General features: G+C 38.0%; 1 protein-coding gene across 7 annotated transcripts in view; it reads left to right on the top strand.

The window, feature by feature from the left end:
* DACH2 (dachshund family transcription factor 2) overlaps positions 1 to 17,426 on the top strand; it is a 457,188-nt gene that overhangs the window by 355,699 nt on the left and 84,063 nt on the right. For 3 of the 7 annotated variants that reach the window (XM_073360874.1, XM_073360875.1, XM_073360872.1), the window contains one exon: positions 13,497 to 13,676. The exons of 1 other annotated variant lie outside the window; for it this stretch is intronic. In XM_073360874.1, coding sequence (XP_073216975.1) covers positions 13,497 to 13,676 — 180 coding nt within the window. The remainder of the gene's footprint in view (positions 1 to 13,496; positions 13,677 to 17,426) is intronic. 3 more of the 7 variants (XM_073360877.1, XM_073360876.1, XM_073360873.1) reach the window with 1 other exon arrangement.

The raw sequence follows: 17,426 nt of genomic DNA, 5'->3' as shown, positions 1-17,426 counted from the left end.
CGTATCCTTCTGAAAATCTAAAATACATTTTATACCACAACAAGGATTGGATTTGTCAATAATCTGAATATTTTCCTTACAACTGCTGGATATCTCTAAGGTCTTAATCCTTCTCCATTCAAGTCAGTGACAAAGCTCCCATGGAGAGCTATGGAGAGAACTAGACCCCTCAAAGTCTATGAGAGAGCCTGATGGTTAGGTTTGATATGCTAGAAAAGTAACCTGAAAATCCAGCCTCAATTGAAATTAAAAAATCAGTAAAATAGGATGACCAAAGGTTGAGACAACTTCCCTCGATGTTTTAGAATTCCGTACAGATCAGTTTTAAATCTCTATTCAGTTGCTAGAAACAGTAATAGAAAAAAAGTTAAGCATATACATATTATTAAAAGCAGAATAAAAAAAGAAGTATAAAGTATGCTGGCTGTTGGCAGAGTCAAGGTTTTTACATATTCACATGTTTATTTTTAAACTGACATTAACTGAAGCACTGTGGATTTCACTGCTGACCTTTATTGGGTGAGTTAAGCATACTGACAAGCTTTCATGATTTTGGCAGGGACTCCAGATTTTGGGGGAGTTGGTGAAAGTATATTGCCATGTAGGAAATACCACATATAAAACAGTTCAGCAACATTAGAACTAGCACATACCCTACAAATATCCCACATACTGGAACAGTTGGTGGGTCTTTGCAAGAATAAGGGTCTGCATTTGCTGATCCCTTTCCAAGACTGGCTTACGATAGTAAATTTAGTTGGAGAGCACCTGAACTCATTCAGCTTGACTGTAAAATGATGATAGTTATGCAACACCACTTTTGCAACCCCTCATTCTCTAATGAAATCTCCTATGGCATTCAGCTTTGTGTGGATTAGTGTCAGGTTGGCAAAGTTTGGAAAGTTGTCCAAATACGTAAGCATGAGCTGCCCCCAACCAGATTTAAAGGCAAACCACTATACTTTTCATGTGGGGCTCTTCCCTGTTAGGAATTTCTGAAGAGATGATAAATACATGGTTTTTGTATGCTGCTACAGTTTAACTCATTAGATTACAATCTGTAATTTCTTCTGTTTGTTAGTGATATTTAAAAGAAATAGTAAATTATAAACCATTGAAACTTTAATGGCTTGATTTTCACAAATACTGAGCACCTGCAATTCTGGGAGCTGCAAATATTCAAAGCCTTTGAAAACCAGACTATCCAAATATACACACATTACAAATGCACAGTATATTTATCTCATTGGCTATTTCAGTTCATTTGTCAACTATGAGAAATTTTTTTTTATTTCTTCATAAAGTACTTGTTTTATGAATGCAAAGAGTTGCAGATTCAATTTCTAAAAAATTTCTAGGAATGAAAGTTCATTTTTCTGTGTATTTTAAAATGTAGTTCTAATTTTATAAGTGTCTTTTGTAAAAATGTTATGATCTCAGTGACTTGCAGATCTAAACTGAGGAAATCTGAAGCGAAAAAGATGTTTTATGCTAACTGCCAACCCTGCAGACTCAGATCTGAAAATCAAGCTGTTTTATTTCTGGTTTGTGTATCATCAACATTAATAAAGAAATCTCATGCCAAATTCTACTGTTAGTTGCACCTCGGAAAATCCATTGTCTTCAGAGGATTTGTGCAAGTATTATGGAGGGCAGAATTTGGCCTAGCAGATGGACCACAGTTCTGTTGGTGGTGCTAAATCAGAATAGAATCTAGTTCACTCTCCAACTGCATTGTTAGCTCTTCATTAACAACAGGAGTATAAAGTTGTAAAATCTTATATTGGTTACTAAAAATGTCAACAGTTATGAGTCTGAATACACACGGGAAGCAGGTCGGTTGTGTAACAAAGCACTATTTTCACATGATCACATTTCAGACTAGAGTTTTACTATAACCTTATTCTCTCTGCTGAGCTTGCCTGCAAGGTGGCATTTGGGATAATGATCATATGTGCCGTGGACAGATTTTTTGAAGCCCAGCTTTGTCACAACATTTCTCTACATGCAGTTAGGATCTCCTTGACCCACTAGTAAAAATGCTATATAAAAATAGTGATAGGAATAATCTGTGATAGGAATAATGTGGGGATTTTAAAAATGTTATGTGTATAGTTTTTTCTCCAAAATCATTGTTCTTTGACCCTCTACTTATTTTCCTTTCTCCTACTTATTTTCCTTTCTCTATCCCATGAAAGAGAAGGAGGGGGGAATACCTTTTTGGCAGGCACACTTAGTTCCCTATACAGCCTATAGGTCAGACACATTTCCCCTCTAGAAAGTCACTGTCTAATCATGATTGTGGTGTTCTCCTTAACGTGTTTGAGTTTAAAAAACTAATGTTAGTCACAAGCATTGAAAACTCTGACATGTCCATGATTATCTTCAGCATTTCCTTTGCTTTGAAATAACCTTTCATTTTGCTGTCATTAGACTTTTCAGAAAGTTTTGAAATTATATTCAGATTTTCAAATGAGTTTTTATTGTATAATTATCAATAGATTACTTCACCTAAGTTGTGACAGACATATTTTTTAAGTATGACTGACTGATGGACAGATTGGGAATTGCTGAATTAATGGGCACATTTCAGAACCTTGGCATGGCTAAGCAGTAATTACATCTGCTGAACCACTTGATAAGTTTTTGGAAGTAGCCCAGTAAAGCCATCACTAGATTTCTCCATTTTTAATACCTTACTTTCCCCAGTTTTATGGCTTATTTCTAGAGCACAATCCAGAATATGATACTGCCAAATACACATGCAGCTACACAAATCAATACATTCAAGACTAAAATGCCTTTGTACATCTTTAATTTAGCTTTTGAGATTCTTATGGGTCTCATTATTTTGGAGACTGCTTTGTCCAAAATAGATTTTCATCGTAGACTCATTGAAACAAATATGCTTGCTTAAAAAAACTCAATTTCTAATTGACAGTTTGCCAGCAATTTAACAAGAATGGGACTGTCTCACCCTCATTGGGAAGACATTTCAGTATAAAGTTTATCAAATACGACTCTCACCTACATTTTGGTTGGTAGATAGCCGAGTTAAGCTGAACTGTCTTCATTTGGTTGCTCATGTGAGTTGATCCTAAACTGTGGAAATTTCTGCTTATTTGGTTGATCAGATTAAATTGATTCAGACTAGACTGTGTGTGTAAGCAGGATAATATGTTGAGAGCCAATCAGTTTAGCTTACAGAGGTTTGGAAGACTCAGGATACTTGGCACAATCTATGCTTTGGATTCTTGTCCTTCCTGACTGCTGAATGCCCATGGATAAATACCGGGCTGTTTATTGGTGGAAATTGTCAGCGCCTCCTTTCTGAATGGCAGGGTTGCAACTGCTGTAAAAGAACTATGTGTTTGGCCTCTTCTTAAAAAAACATATCTGGATGCTGACTAGCCAGATATTGACCTGCAAATCTTTCCAGCTATTAACTGATACGTAGTTTTCCATTTTTGTCAAGATATTATGGAAAAGGTTATGATGAGATGACTCTCACAATATGCTGACGCCTCAGCCTTCTTTGAGCATTGGCAATTAGTGTTCTGACCTGGATGCGGCACAGAAATGACATTTGTCACATTGGCAGATGATCTCCTGTTGATGGATGAAAATCATACCTCTGTGCTGATACTATTAGAGCTCTGTGCTGCCTTTTAATACCATGGAGATTGTTAGGTGCAGTTATCACATTTATGGTCCCTGGTCTCTTTGGTGGTATTGTTCTTTTCTCACTGAGAGATCAATGCTTTCATAGGGTATTGTTGAACAATTATTCTTCTAACCTGATAGTCTCCTGCTGTGAAGTACTTCTTGTCTTTGCTGTTATTCCACTAATATAGTATGTTTATGAGGCTGTCTGGAGAGTTAGTGAGGAGATATGGGCTGAGGTGTTTTCAGTATGCTGATGATACTCAGCTTTATACACTCAGCTTTATGCACAGCCCAGAGACTGTGATTGTCTTTCCCAGTATCTAAGTGAGATGGGTCATGGGCTGGGACAGGTGAGAACACTGAGGTGATTATGGTGGGCTAAGGAAAGTAAGTGGATGAGTTTATGTCAGCTCTCCTGAATGAGGATGTTCACCCATTCTTTATAACCAAAGTTTGAAACTTGGTACTCTGGTTAGAGTCCCAGATGCTTTTATATGATCAAATAGTAGCAATCAGCTGTGCTTTTTTCATTTTTGTCTGGCTAAGAGGTTGTGAACCTTCCTCACAGATGCAGACCTTACTTCCATGATTCCTGCCTTCGTTTATTTTAGCCTGGACTACTGCATTATGCACTACATGGAGTTACACCTTAAATCCATTTTAGAGGCAACTAGTGCAGAATACCACAGCTCACTTGTTAGTTGGAGTAACTAGTCATGAGTACTGGAAACCGGTGCTGCACTTAGAACCTAACACCAGAGTGCTGTGTTTCTATATTGTAAACATCTGTTAAAATCTAATGATTAGGCTTTAAAATACTGTATATGTTATTTTAAGGCTAAATTGATATTTCATTAACATATGAAAACCGCCTCATGAACCTAATGGGTGTATGTTTAGGTCACTTGATTTAGAGTTTTACCAGATTTTGAAAAAAAAAAGTGTACTTACATTATTTGGGGCAAATTCTGCTCTCACATACCTGTTTGTGTCAATGGACACTGCACGTAAGCATCCAAGGGCAGAATTTGTAACCTCATTTTCATAGTGCTAAGCAATCACAAATCCCAAAGAAGTCTTTAGGAATTTTGGTAATCAGCATCTTTGCAAATCAGGCCATTGGTGATAAGTGTTCTGGATTAACAGTGCTGAAACAACAACATATAGATACTTTCAGGGAGGTGCTGAAAGTATACTTAATAACATGAAAAATGTAGGTTTAAAAATGCTTTACATTAAAACTGAGCATGAAAGACATTTTCAAAATTTGAGTTACATTTTTCTAAAATATATAACAACAAAATAAAATGAGGTACATACATTGAAACAGTATCAGGGGATAGCTGTGTAAGTGGGTATCCACAAAAACAACAAGGAGTCCGGTGGCACCTTAAAGACTAACAGATTTATTTGAGCATAAGCTTTCGTGGGTAAAAACCCCACTTCTTCAGATGCATGGAGTAAAACTTACAGATGCAAACATAAAATTACAGATGCAGACATATACTGTGTCAGTGTATTTATGTCTGCATCTGTAATTTTCACTCCATGCATCTGAAGAAGTGGGGTTTTTACCCACTAAAGCTTATGCTCAAGTAAATCTGTTAGTCTTTAAGGTGCCACCGGACTCCTTGTTGTTTTTATTGAAATAGTGTGATTGTTCCATTCAAAGATACCTCTGACAGTGTGAATTTCATTTAGGCCAAGCACACAGTTTTGAGGCTGATAGCTTGAACTCAAATCCAAATAAGAAGATACTGCCACTGAATTGAACTTAGATTACTTTTTGAAAATCTTTCAACACATAAAACTAAGAAGGTAGTTTAACCTTCACAAAGATATGGTCATCAAAAATCTTCTTAGATTCTGGTTTCAGAAGCAAAGTACATTAGATGGAGCTTGACTTCTTTTAATTCAACTTCAGTAGTGATGTTATAATTATGAAAAATAAAAAATATGTGAGCAGCAGCATCTACAGAGGAATAAAGACTTTTTCATCTGGAGGGAGAAAGCAATGGTAGGAAAACATCCTTTTCTTACTGTAGGTAGATGAAACCTAAACAGAGGCCCTTCAGTTACATAACTCTCATCAACTGTGAATACCCACATTTGAAAGCTTATCACAAAACTGTAAATACACAGTACATCATGTAATGAAAAGGTGTGTGTATTGCTTAGATTGACTTCACATATTTTCTTCTGTTACCTGCAATTTAATTCCCTGTGCATCTGAACTAATCTTAGGAACTCAATAACAGCAACACACAGACTTTAGCCACTGTGCCGTAAAGTGGTACTAAGGGAATACTTACATCTCACAGCATTTAATTTAGAAGTGAATGTACTGGGACTTGCTATTTTAGTTTTACCTTTGCTTACTTGAACATGCCAGTCTAATTCCTGGGTTGATATATGAGTTATGTCAAACGCTCTTCAGTTAAGCCTATGATAAATACTTAGTTTTAATTAATAAATAAGATTTTTCTCACTAAATCCATTTAGCTCTTGGGCTTTACTTATTGTAGCATGTACCAGTGCTTTCCCACACATAGGCTTCTATTTGTATCTTAGCTGCTATATTTTTACTTTTTAGTCTTAGAATGTCCTATATAGTAGGCACACAATAAAAAGGGCCTCGGTGTTTGGGCCAAATTTTGGCATTTAGCTGATAGCTTGAGGTAGTAATTGTGGTGTATTGAGGACTGTGTTGGAATTGTGAGTGATCACTTTAAGAGCCCGGGGCTGGGGGGAAGCGGAGGGGATTGTTTCTGGAACCTTCTTGTCAGCTAGAGGGCTCTGCAGCAAAAGCATGCAGCAGGCATTCTGCAGTTAGCCAGGGTGGAGTGAGTTGTTCCTCTCAGTTTTAGGGAGCTGCCTGCTTTCTCTCTCTCTCTGGTTTTCGTTCTTGTGTGTTATTGTTCTGAATTCGCAGAAATAAAGTAGTATCATGTTGCAATCTTCCAGCAGGAGTAATTAGATTTTTATCTAATTTTTCTTTGTGTATGCTGAAACATAGCGTTAATGCTAGGGGTAATGTGCACCAACACCACTCCAGGGGGAGCTCGGGACAGGACTGTGCCCTCTTCTCCCCCACCCCACCTCACGAGTGACCTGGGGCACAGGGGCACTGTGCAGGCTATACCCTCTTTTACCCTTCTCCACTGCAACCAACACACTCTGCACTGCAGGCTGATGTGAAGGCAGGTAGCCAGGACCTGACCCTACCGTCTCTCTGTCCCCTTTGTGGTCACCATGTGCATTGAGGGAGCAGTCATAGAATCATAGAATATTACGGTTGGAAGAGACCTCAGGAGGTCATCTAGTTCAATCCCTTGCTCAAAGCAGGACCAACACCAACTAAATCATCCCAACCATGGCTTTGTCAAGCCGGGCCTTAAAAACCTCTAGGGAATGGAGATTCGACCACCTCCCTAGGTAACCCATTCCAGTGCTTCACCACCCTCCCAGTGAAATAGTGTTTCCTAACATCCAACCTAGACCTCCTGTACTGTAACTTGAGACCACTGCTTCTTGTTCCATCATCTGCCACCACTGAGAACAACCTAGCTCCATCCTCTTTGGAATCCCCCTTCAGGTAGTTGAAAGCTGTTATCAAATCCCCCTCACTCTTCTCTTCTGCAGACTAAATAACCCCAGTTACCTCAGCCTCTCCTTGTAAGTCATGTGCCCCAGCCCCCTAATCATTTTCATTGCCCTCTGCTGGACTCTCTCCAATGTGTCCACATCCTTTCTGTACTGGGGGACCAAAACTGGACACAATGCTCCAGGTGTGGCCTCACCAGAGCCGAATAGAGGGGAATAATCACTTCCCTCAATCTGCTGGCAGTGCTCCTACTAATACAGCCCAATATGCCGTTGGCCTTCTTGGCAACAAGGGCACACTGCTGACTCATATCCAGCTTCTCGTCCACTGTAATCCCCAGGTTCTTTTCTGCAGAACCGCCGCTTAGCCAGTCGGTCCCCAGCCTGTAGCAGTGCATGGGATTCTTCCTTCCTAAGCGCAGGACTCTGCACTTGTCCTTGTTGACCCTCATCAGATTTATTTTGGCCCAATACTCCAATTTGTCTAGGTCACTCTGGACCCTATCCCTACCCTCCAGCATATCTACCTCTCCCTCACAACTTAGTGTCATCTATGAACTTGCTGATGGTGCAATTCATCCCATCATCCAGATCATTAATAAAGACGTTGAACAAAACCGGCCCCAGGACCAACCAATGGGGCACTCCGCTTGATACTGGCTGCCAACTAGACATCGAGCGGTTGATCACTACCTGTTGAGCCCGACAATCTAGGCAGCTTTCTATCCACCTTATAGTCCATTCATTCAATCCATACTTCTTTAACTTGCTGGCAAGAATACTGTGGGAGACCGTATCAAAAGCTTTGCTAAACTCAAGATATATCACATCCACTGCTTTCCCCATATCCACAGAGCCAGTTATCTTATCATAGAAGGTAATCAGGTTGGTCAGGCATGACTTGCCCCTGGTGAATCCATGTTGACTGTTCCTGATCGCCTTCCTCTCCTCCAAGTGCTTCAAAATGGAGTCCTTGAGGACCTGCTCCATGATTTTGCCAGGGACTGAAGAGAGGCTGTAGTTCCCTAGGTTCTCTTTCTTCCCTTTTTAAAATATGGGCACTATATTTGCCTTTTTCCTCCCCCAATCGCCACAAATTTTCAAAGATAATGGCCAGTGGCTCTGAAATCACATCACCCAACTTCCTCTGCACCTTTGGATGCATTAGATCTGGACCCATGGACTTGTGCATGTCCAGCTTTTCTCAATAGTCCTTAACTAGTTGTTTCACCACTGAGGGCTGGTCACCTCCTCCCCTGTACTGTGTTGCCCAGTGCAGCAGTCTGGGAGCTCACCTTGTCTGTGAAGATTGAGGCAAAAAAAGCATTGAATACTTCAGCTTTTTCCACATTTTCTGTCACTATGTTGCCTCCCCCATTCAGTAAGAGTCTCACACCTTCCCTGACCACCTTCTTGTTGCTAACTTACCTGTAGAAACCCTTCTTGTTACCCTTCACATTCCTTGCTAGCTGCAACTCCAATTGTGCCTTGGCCTTCCTGATTACACCCCGGCATGCCCAACAATATTTTTATACTCCTCCCTAGTCACCTATCCAGATTCCACTTCTTGTAAGCTTCCTTTTGAGTTTAAGCTCACCGAAGATTTCACTGTTAAGCCAAGCTGGTCACCTGCCATATTTGGTATTCTTTCTGCACATCAGGATGGCTTGTTCCTGCACCCTCAATAAGGCTTCTTTAAAATACAGCCAGTTCTCCTGGCTCTCTCTTTCCCTCTTTTTTGAAAAATCACTGTGGGGCTAATCATGTGTAACGTCAAGCTTGTTTGTAAACATTTGCAGGATTGAACCTTCTGCTTTGTAAAATAAAAGTTTATGGTTTTGAGATATTTCTACCTGTGGTCCCTCCTGAACAGAGGACTGCATCTGTAACAGGCCCTTGGCATCATAGGCTATGCAAGATGGAGTCTTTCCTCCCCTTTTGAGCACCTGAGTAAGGGACTGAGAGAGTCTGGTCCTAGTCAAGACCAACAAGAATGGAAGCAAGATAGGAGAAAGTTACCTTCATGTGTTTTCTTTTGTTTGAGGGGGAGAGGATTGTATGTACAGGGGTGACAATTTTAAATGTGAAGCTCTTTGCTCATTAGTAATGTTCAGAAACTCATTTCTTTGCATTTTGACAAATAAATATACTTTAAAAGGACCTAATAATAATTTTATGACACTTAAGAATCTGTTTAATTTTTCTTAACTTTTATACGTAAATATGAAATCTTTTCTCCCTAAAAATGAATAATAAATTACATTCCTTTGTATATAACTTGTAAGCCAGCTCACATCACTGTTTTATTGTAAGAGACTTTTGCCTCATTTCCGTAAATGATACTGCCTGCTGGTTTTCTTGTCTCTCTTTCTTTCTTTTTTTTTTTCTTCTCTTCTGTTCAGCATCTATCGTAGGGACATTATTTGGCATGCATCCAGGCATGGATCATTGTCTTAATTTACACTCCACATCCGCTATTAAGTAAAGAATGTGGGTCTTCGACAGCTTAATTATGACAGAAAATATGTTGTGTTTTTCCGAAGGCTACACTTTTTGGATTGAGCAAAAGACAGATTTATCCAGCCTGTTTAAATATACCTACTCCTCCATGTATGAGAGGGACCGATTTGCCTTTTATCATATATTGCACCTTGCGCGTGATGAAGACCACAGGCCTAATTTTGCTTTCAGTTATGCCCCTATAAACTATTGTATCCCAAGGCAGGATTTGATATTATGTGTTTGTTTTGTATTATAAGGGACAAAATTACATTTGCCATATTAATGATGCCTATTCTCCCTGCACAAAAAATGGGAACAGTTAACAAAAATCTAATGAAAAATTGTATCTGGATCTGATTTTCAAATTTTACAACGATTTAGTTGCTGTAGGTACTGACCTCTAATTATGGTAATAATCAACAATTTGAGACTATGTATACTGTTGATGTGATGGGCTCACAATTCTATTCTTATACAGACAATAATTGTACATTACATTATGCTTTTAGCATTTGGTGTGAATGTGTGTGTATGTATGCACAAATATTTCTGTGGAATTTTGAAGACGTGTTTGAAATTAGAAGAATATGAGTTAGTTTTGGATCCTTTGAACTAAGCATATTTAACTTATAAAATGAGCCATTTGCTTTCTTATTGAAGTCGAAATTACTTAATTGCTGTCTTTATACAATTAGCTCCTAAGAATAATTGTATAGAAAGTAGAGGTTGGAATGGATTTATACTGGGTCTTCAGGCTTTTGCCTATTATTAAATTTACACTTAAATTTTTCATATTGTATCAAGCACATGAAGAAAGAGAGAATTATTTTCAGGCAAGGATATAAGCCATCTTTTAAGATTCATGTCCTTAACTGCTCAGTGACAATTCTATTAACAAGTTCTGCAATATAGTGCATATAGTGTCAGGGAAAAGGTTTTCTGGACAACAGAGCACTACCTAAACCTCAGGAGACCTGAGTTCTAGTTCCAGCTATGCCACTGGCCTGCAGATAACCTTGGCAAGTCACTTCAGTTCTCAGTGCCTCAGTGTTACCATCTGTAAAATGAGGATAATGATACTTACCTTGTTTGCAAAGTGTTTTGCCAGCTACTGATGAAAAATGCTATGTCAGAGCTAGGTGTTATTATTCAGAATAGTTTTCTCTTTCAGTGAATTACTCACCATGTAACTTAATTATGGAAACTTTCTGTCTGTCTTTACCACAGTGGGGTGTGGTGATATCTATGTAAATTTCAGACCCTATGATTAAATTTCACTTAGCATTCAACTTTGATTGATTCATTAGACTTCCCTGTGAGCCGGACTTTTTTTCTCAAGGGAGAAGTGGGTGTGGGTGGAGGAAACCTGAATACAAGAGCAGATATCTGAGTGGAATGTGTCAGAGGGGTGGAATTTGTATTAGAACTTGGGCCCATGGTGAGGTATTGAAGGAAGGAGAAACTTTTAGGAGTTGGTAATTGAATTTGGAGTTCTGGACACTGGTAGGCCAGGAGGGAAGAGAGCACAGCTGGTACGGGTGTGCTTTCAGGCAAGGACTGTGGTTTTTTTCCCCTCCATTTTGAAAAATCACTGTGACAAACTTCCTGAGCAATCAGTTTACATTTTGAAGGCAGTGGGCCAGATCTTCAGTCAGTTAAAATGGGCAGAGCTCCATTGAAGTCCATGACTCTGACTTCACAAGGAAAAAGACATGAAAATGGCTGGGGTCCTGAACAACAAACACTTAATGCACATAGATAGTTATAGTGGGGTTAATCATGTGTCACGTCAAGCTTGTCTGTAAACATTCGCAGGATTGGACCTTCTGCTTTGTAAAATAAAAGTTTGTGGTCCAAGGACTGTTGAGATATTTCTACTTGATAAATTAACACCTCACAAACATCTATGTGTATAAATTCTTTACATCATTTTGAAAATCTACTTTTAAATATTTAAGTGCCCATGAAAGTTTAGGTCACTTAAGTACATACAAGCTGTACTTTGAACAATAATGCTTTTTAAAAAACATATTAAACATTAAACTAAAATATTGAAAAAAAATCTGAAAAATGGTAGAAATCATTTAGCAAATCAGTTCTTAAAAAGTGTTCTTAGAAAATCATTTTTCCTCACTTGTTTAACTCAAGGAATATTTTATCAAATGTTAACGCCTATATTTGAGAATAGTTCCATGTGAATAACTGAAGTTTTAGTTCAATGTGATTTGAAACAGCCAGTATGCAGCATATTCAATTTATAATGGAAATGCTGGTACAACCTTAACAGTGGCAGTGGTACTGAGCACTGCTGTAATTATGCCACATTATATTATATCCTATGGTATAATTTAGTGCTGTATAAATGTATCTTTCTTTGTCAATGTGTTGCTCATCATTTTACAAATTACAAATCTGTAATGGTAAGGTAATTCATGGCTTGGACATGGTATTAAAATGATGGAGTGATTCCCATTTTGCGCAATCATTGATCTTTCAGTCTTTTACATTTGGTAGTATTAATCATGTTTATTAGCTGAATGTTACCATAAAGAATGTTGAATGTTTCTATGTGGTTACTTTCATCTTCAATTAAAATACATTTTTTTTTGCCTGCCACCTCTGTGCATTGCACCACAACAGTGTATTACTGATTCTAATTGCAATTTTAGTTAATAAATTCTAGACAATATCAATACTACAGATACACAGTTTCTTATCATTCTTTAATCTAATCTAAAACATCCATGATGAAAGGAAAAGGAATGTACCTAGGTTAACCTTCTGGCCTCTTTGTGTTCCTGAAATGTTCAACTTTTACAAATAGGTGTTTAAAGGCTTTATTTTGTGGACCAGACTCATTGCAAAATTCTTACCCCATTCTACCTTACTGTGATTTAATAAGAGGAGCACGTGATTATTCACGTGCATAACTGTCTCACATAGGAATTGCCATGAAACCAAAATAAGATCTCTCCAGAAGAACAAACAGCTTAGTATGACATTGTTTAATCTGACATACTTTGCTTTTTCTCTTAGACATCAATTACTGTGAACAAAATGTACACCTGAATGTTACATATAAATGCCTCAAAGCTGACTATCTACAAGTTTGGTCTTTGAATCTCTCAATTATATTCAGAATTTAGCATTGAAGAGGAGTCTGGTCTGGTGCTCTGAGCACAGGACTAGAATCCAGGAGCTTCTAAATTCTAATCCTGATGCTAAAATTGACCCGTTCGGTGGCCCTAGGCAAATCATTTAAATTCTCTGCACGTTTCCCCATCTATTGTTATATAGTGCTAGCTGGTATTATTAATTTTTATTATTTTATTATTTAGCAACTCCTTGAAAAAAACTCCCACTGGGTATTGTCAATGGTGAGGTCCTGTGTGTGGATTACAAAAGAAGAGTCCCTGTTAACTAGTTGTGAGTCCTTTCTGCTTGTGTCGTTTTATCCTTAAACATCTAGCTTTCTTTGTTTCCAGAAGGAGTACACGGTGTTCTAGTTAGGTTATTTGGCCTGGTTTATGATTATTAAATTATTCATTTATTTCAGGTACAGCACTTATGTGCCTTTTTGGTGCTGAGTAATCAATAAACTATGACATACTCCAAAACAAAAAATTGAGTAATTTAGGATAATTAAAAAATTTGCAGTAAATCTAGCAAAACCTCTTCAAGAGAAGAATATGGTATTTACAATATCTTTGTACACTGTTTTGCAGGTGGGAGTGAATCCTCCTGGGATAAAGAGAAACTTCAGTCTCCTATTACAACAGGATCACAGCATGGTGTTGGTCACGCCACACTATCAGGACAATCCAGCCTTGGGAGTGCACATCCCCTCAGTCCTCTCCAGCAAAATCACCTGCTCACCAACAGTACGTTTACTGTCCTTATAAACAGTAAGAAGACACTCTAAGACACAGACACCTTCAGTCTTATACTGTTTGTCTGTAAAGAAGGAAAGCTATACAAGAAGTTGGTAACTAATAAATAGCATGTGATAGCTGGAAGAATTTAGCGTGCGCACACACACACACACACACGCACACGGTAAAGCTGGAGGCTGCAACTCCATTAAACTATTAACCAATGAGGAACCATTCCCCTAACTAACTGGCAGAGCCATTTCATTACAGAATAGCCCTGGTTTCTACAAACCTGAGGATGATGGATCTGAGGGCAGCGCCCAGGCTATAATCAAGCTTGCGACAGATCTAATGTAAATCCCTAAAACAGAGCTCCAGGATGCTGTTTGGAAGGTGAAAAAACCCACACAGTCATTTGCCAATTTTGCCAAATGGGAAAAATCTCTTCCAGAGACCAAATATAATTTTGGCAATAAGCACAGTCCACAGCATCCTACGAGATCCAGCATGTCATATAAAGGTGGGAATGAGTGGGACTAGAACAAAGCCAAAATGGCAGCGAGCTAGCAGTGGGTAGAAACAACTCCTTCCTCTCCCTGCCTCTTCAAGTCATCCAGTGATAGTAGGCATGGCTGGGACAGGTCAGAGTGTTAGAACCATCACATGCTACCCCTCAGAGGGGAAGGAGTAATCAGCAGGTGCCTGAATTCCTTCTCCCTCCATCCAACATGATGCTATGTATGACTGCACCACTCCCATACTTACCATTTACACACCCCAGTTAGTGAGGTTTGACGTTAGGCCTGCCTAACTAAGTCTTTTGCATTTATACTATGTCACAGTGCAGCTAATGACCCGATTTAACATTAATGTAGGTATATCAGACTGTGAAATAAACGACCAAGCTATAAATACCACTTCAAGATTAATTCACTGTTTAGACACACTATCATAATAGTTTTACTAATGAATTGAATGGCTTCCTTTTATTGCTAACTCCAACTTCTCAAAAAAAATAAAGCTTGTGTTATTTCATACAATCAATATACTTTTTACATATCCTAGTTTCATTGTTTTCAAATCAATACAAGTTTTCCTGAAACTTAATTACCTCTATTAAGAGCTCTGCATCACAAACAGTAGAAAGTTTTCTATATAAAGGCATTTATATAAAGGTAAATAGCATTCATTTTGGTAAATGTGTACCCAAATGGTGGTGGTGAATTTTGCTCTTTTTCTAAGATCTCTCCTGTTGCCTGGATTAGGTACTGTAAAAATCCTCTCCAAATCTTGGAGTCTAAAAGGGTCAAGTTCTCTACTTCCAAAACTTTACTGAGGTCGATGGAGTTACTCCAGCAAAACATTTTGCCCGAAAGTTTTTGTAGTGTATAGAAGAATTTATTGTCCAGGCCAAAATTAAAATAGAATCAGTGTTAAAGGAACAGGTGGGACATGATAATTGGATAAAAGATTACAGTGGGATGAAGGAATGGAAACAATGCTAAAGTTTGAAAAATCCTCATTGTTCATGTATGTATCTTTGTTCTGAGAGTTTTACAAATTGATTTCAAGGACTTACTTTTCACAAGTGTATGAACTGTGAACAGTAAGTTCTTATTCAACAGAAATACCGTATTTTTAAGACCAAATACTTTGATTGCTATCTATGTAGTGTCACTGAATTTGGTGGAGAAGCTGAGACCATTTAAATGTTTCTTACTGTGGGTGCTTGTCCCCTTTCAGGCACAGTTAGGGTCTGTCATCTGATTAAGTGGAGCTGACTGCAGGACTCTTATGTAGTGTAGATGATTCTTTAATTTTATGTTCCTTATCTGGGGAATATGCACGTACATAATTCAGTATCTGCACATGTTTTACATATGAGGCTATTGTGTTCTTCCCTGTTTTGGTAATCTTTCAAGATATTTTTCAGTATTTTTTATTTCAAGTAGTTGTCTAAAGGCTATTAAAAGGTTTATTGAATATCAGACATTATGTCTGATGATTTGCTAGTGTAGTCCTCAGAAATGCTTGATGGATTGTGTCTTAAAACTGGCGATGTGCTGTTATATTCTGTTTGTAGTTTGCATTTAGTTTGCATGTCAATTGGACTTTACATAGACATACAACTCAAAGTGGACAGATGGTGTCTGGGAGTTTCGGAACTCTATGGAGTGTGAGGAAAGATTATTAGGCTGCTACGGGAGATATACAAGGGAACAAAAGCTTATGTATATAAGAACTGAAGGGGATTGTCAGTATGGTTAGAAGTAAATGGAAATGTCCATGGACTCTGTCTTGTTACTATGTTGATTAACAATGACATGGACCATCTCATAAACAAAGTAATGTGAAGCATAACACGCCACAATGAATGGATATAATAGTGTTTGGCTGATGGCTGTCCAGGGGTAGTAAGGGTGTTAAGTTTTCAGATGATTCTGCCCTTTGTGGGCAGGTGGTGGTTTCTGTGGGTGTTCTGGTGTTTGTTGGACCAAGAAATTGTGTTTTGTATGAAAGAAATTATGTAAGGAAGATCAGCTCATGGCACTCTTACTGTAGGAATATAATACAGGAAAACAATGATTTACCCTGTAATACGGTAATGATTAAGGTAGAACCATGGTAATAAACTCAGAGAAATATCTATGATAAATAGGCACATAGTTTACAATTGTGACAGGCTATACAATTATGTTATTTTCATATTTTGCCAGAGGTTAGTGATGATCATTTCTAATCTGCCTAAATTCCCTTTGTAGAAATTATTGAGCCATTTTGACTCAGAATTTGGTCCTGTTTGTGTTGAGAAAATCAGGTAATGCTCATAGATAAATGGGATCATGAAGTCTCTCCTGAGAAGTCTTAAGAATAGGTGTTACTCAGAGTCAGAGCAATTAAAAAGGTTTCTCAGTAGTTTAGTCTATTTGTGCCACCTAAGTGTTGTGATCATTATTGAAAACTATGTGGTCTATTGTAAGACAAGTGATACAGTATATATACATGTTAAGGGAACATATGGTATTGGAATATGATTCTTATTTACACCAGGACTACTTTACACCACTCTGGCAGTGTTAAAGAGCTTTAATGTGGACGTACATGTAATTCACTCCTTTTCCAGGCCCCTTTATACTGCCATAGCAGTGTGAAATAGCTTCAGAGTAAATGAGAATTAGGTCCCATGCCTTATGTGGAAATATTTTTTATTTTAAACTGGAACACTGCACATCTCAATTCACAGACTTAGCTCCCATCTTGTATTCAGTCCTTACTGGTATAATCGTACTCAATAACACCTCAAAATCTCGTATCAAATTGCTGCATATGTGTAATACTCAGTAATGTTAACGGGAGTTAAGTGTATACACTGATGACAGAATAGACTATATTAATTAACTTACCCCTTGATCTGTTTTAATATAATTGTAAGAATTTCTGCATGTCCCATGAATTTTTACATTGCTGATTAAAGGGGTCAAAGAGCTTGCAGATTGTGGCATACCTGTTTTGTTAGTATTGCCTGTTTGTTTACAGCTAGATTTGTCTTTGATTAATGCAGTACATATGCTGTCCTCTTATGGAATGCAAATACCATTAGCATGAGGCATTCTCTCTGACTTTTTAATTATTTTAAATGGCAATGTTGTATTAGTTATATAAATTTCAAACTCATAATAATGACAGCCTAGACTAATTACTCTTTCTGTAGTATGATAGCTATGCTCTTGAACCAAAGTGTTGGATTATGAAATGAGAGACTAACTAACCATCATGCCCACC

This window comes from Lepidochelys kempii, chromosome 9 (assembly GCF_965140265.1).
Source record: "Lepidochelys kempii isolate rLepKem1 chromosome 9, rLepKem1.hap2, whole genome shotgun sequence".
In the NCBI taxonomy this organism is placed as follows: Eukaryota; Metazoa; Chordata; order Testudines; family Cheloniidae; genus Lepidochelys; species Lepidochelys kempii.
Note: the sequence above shows the minus strand (reverse complement) of the source record. Positions and strands in the feature narration are given on the sequence as shown.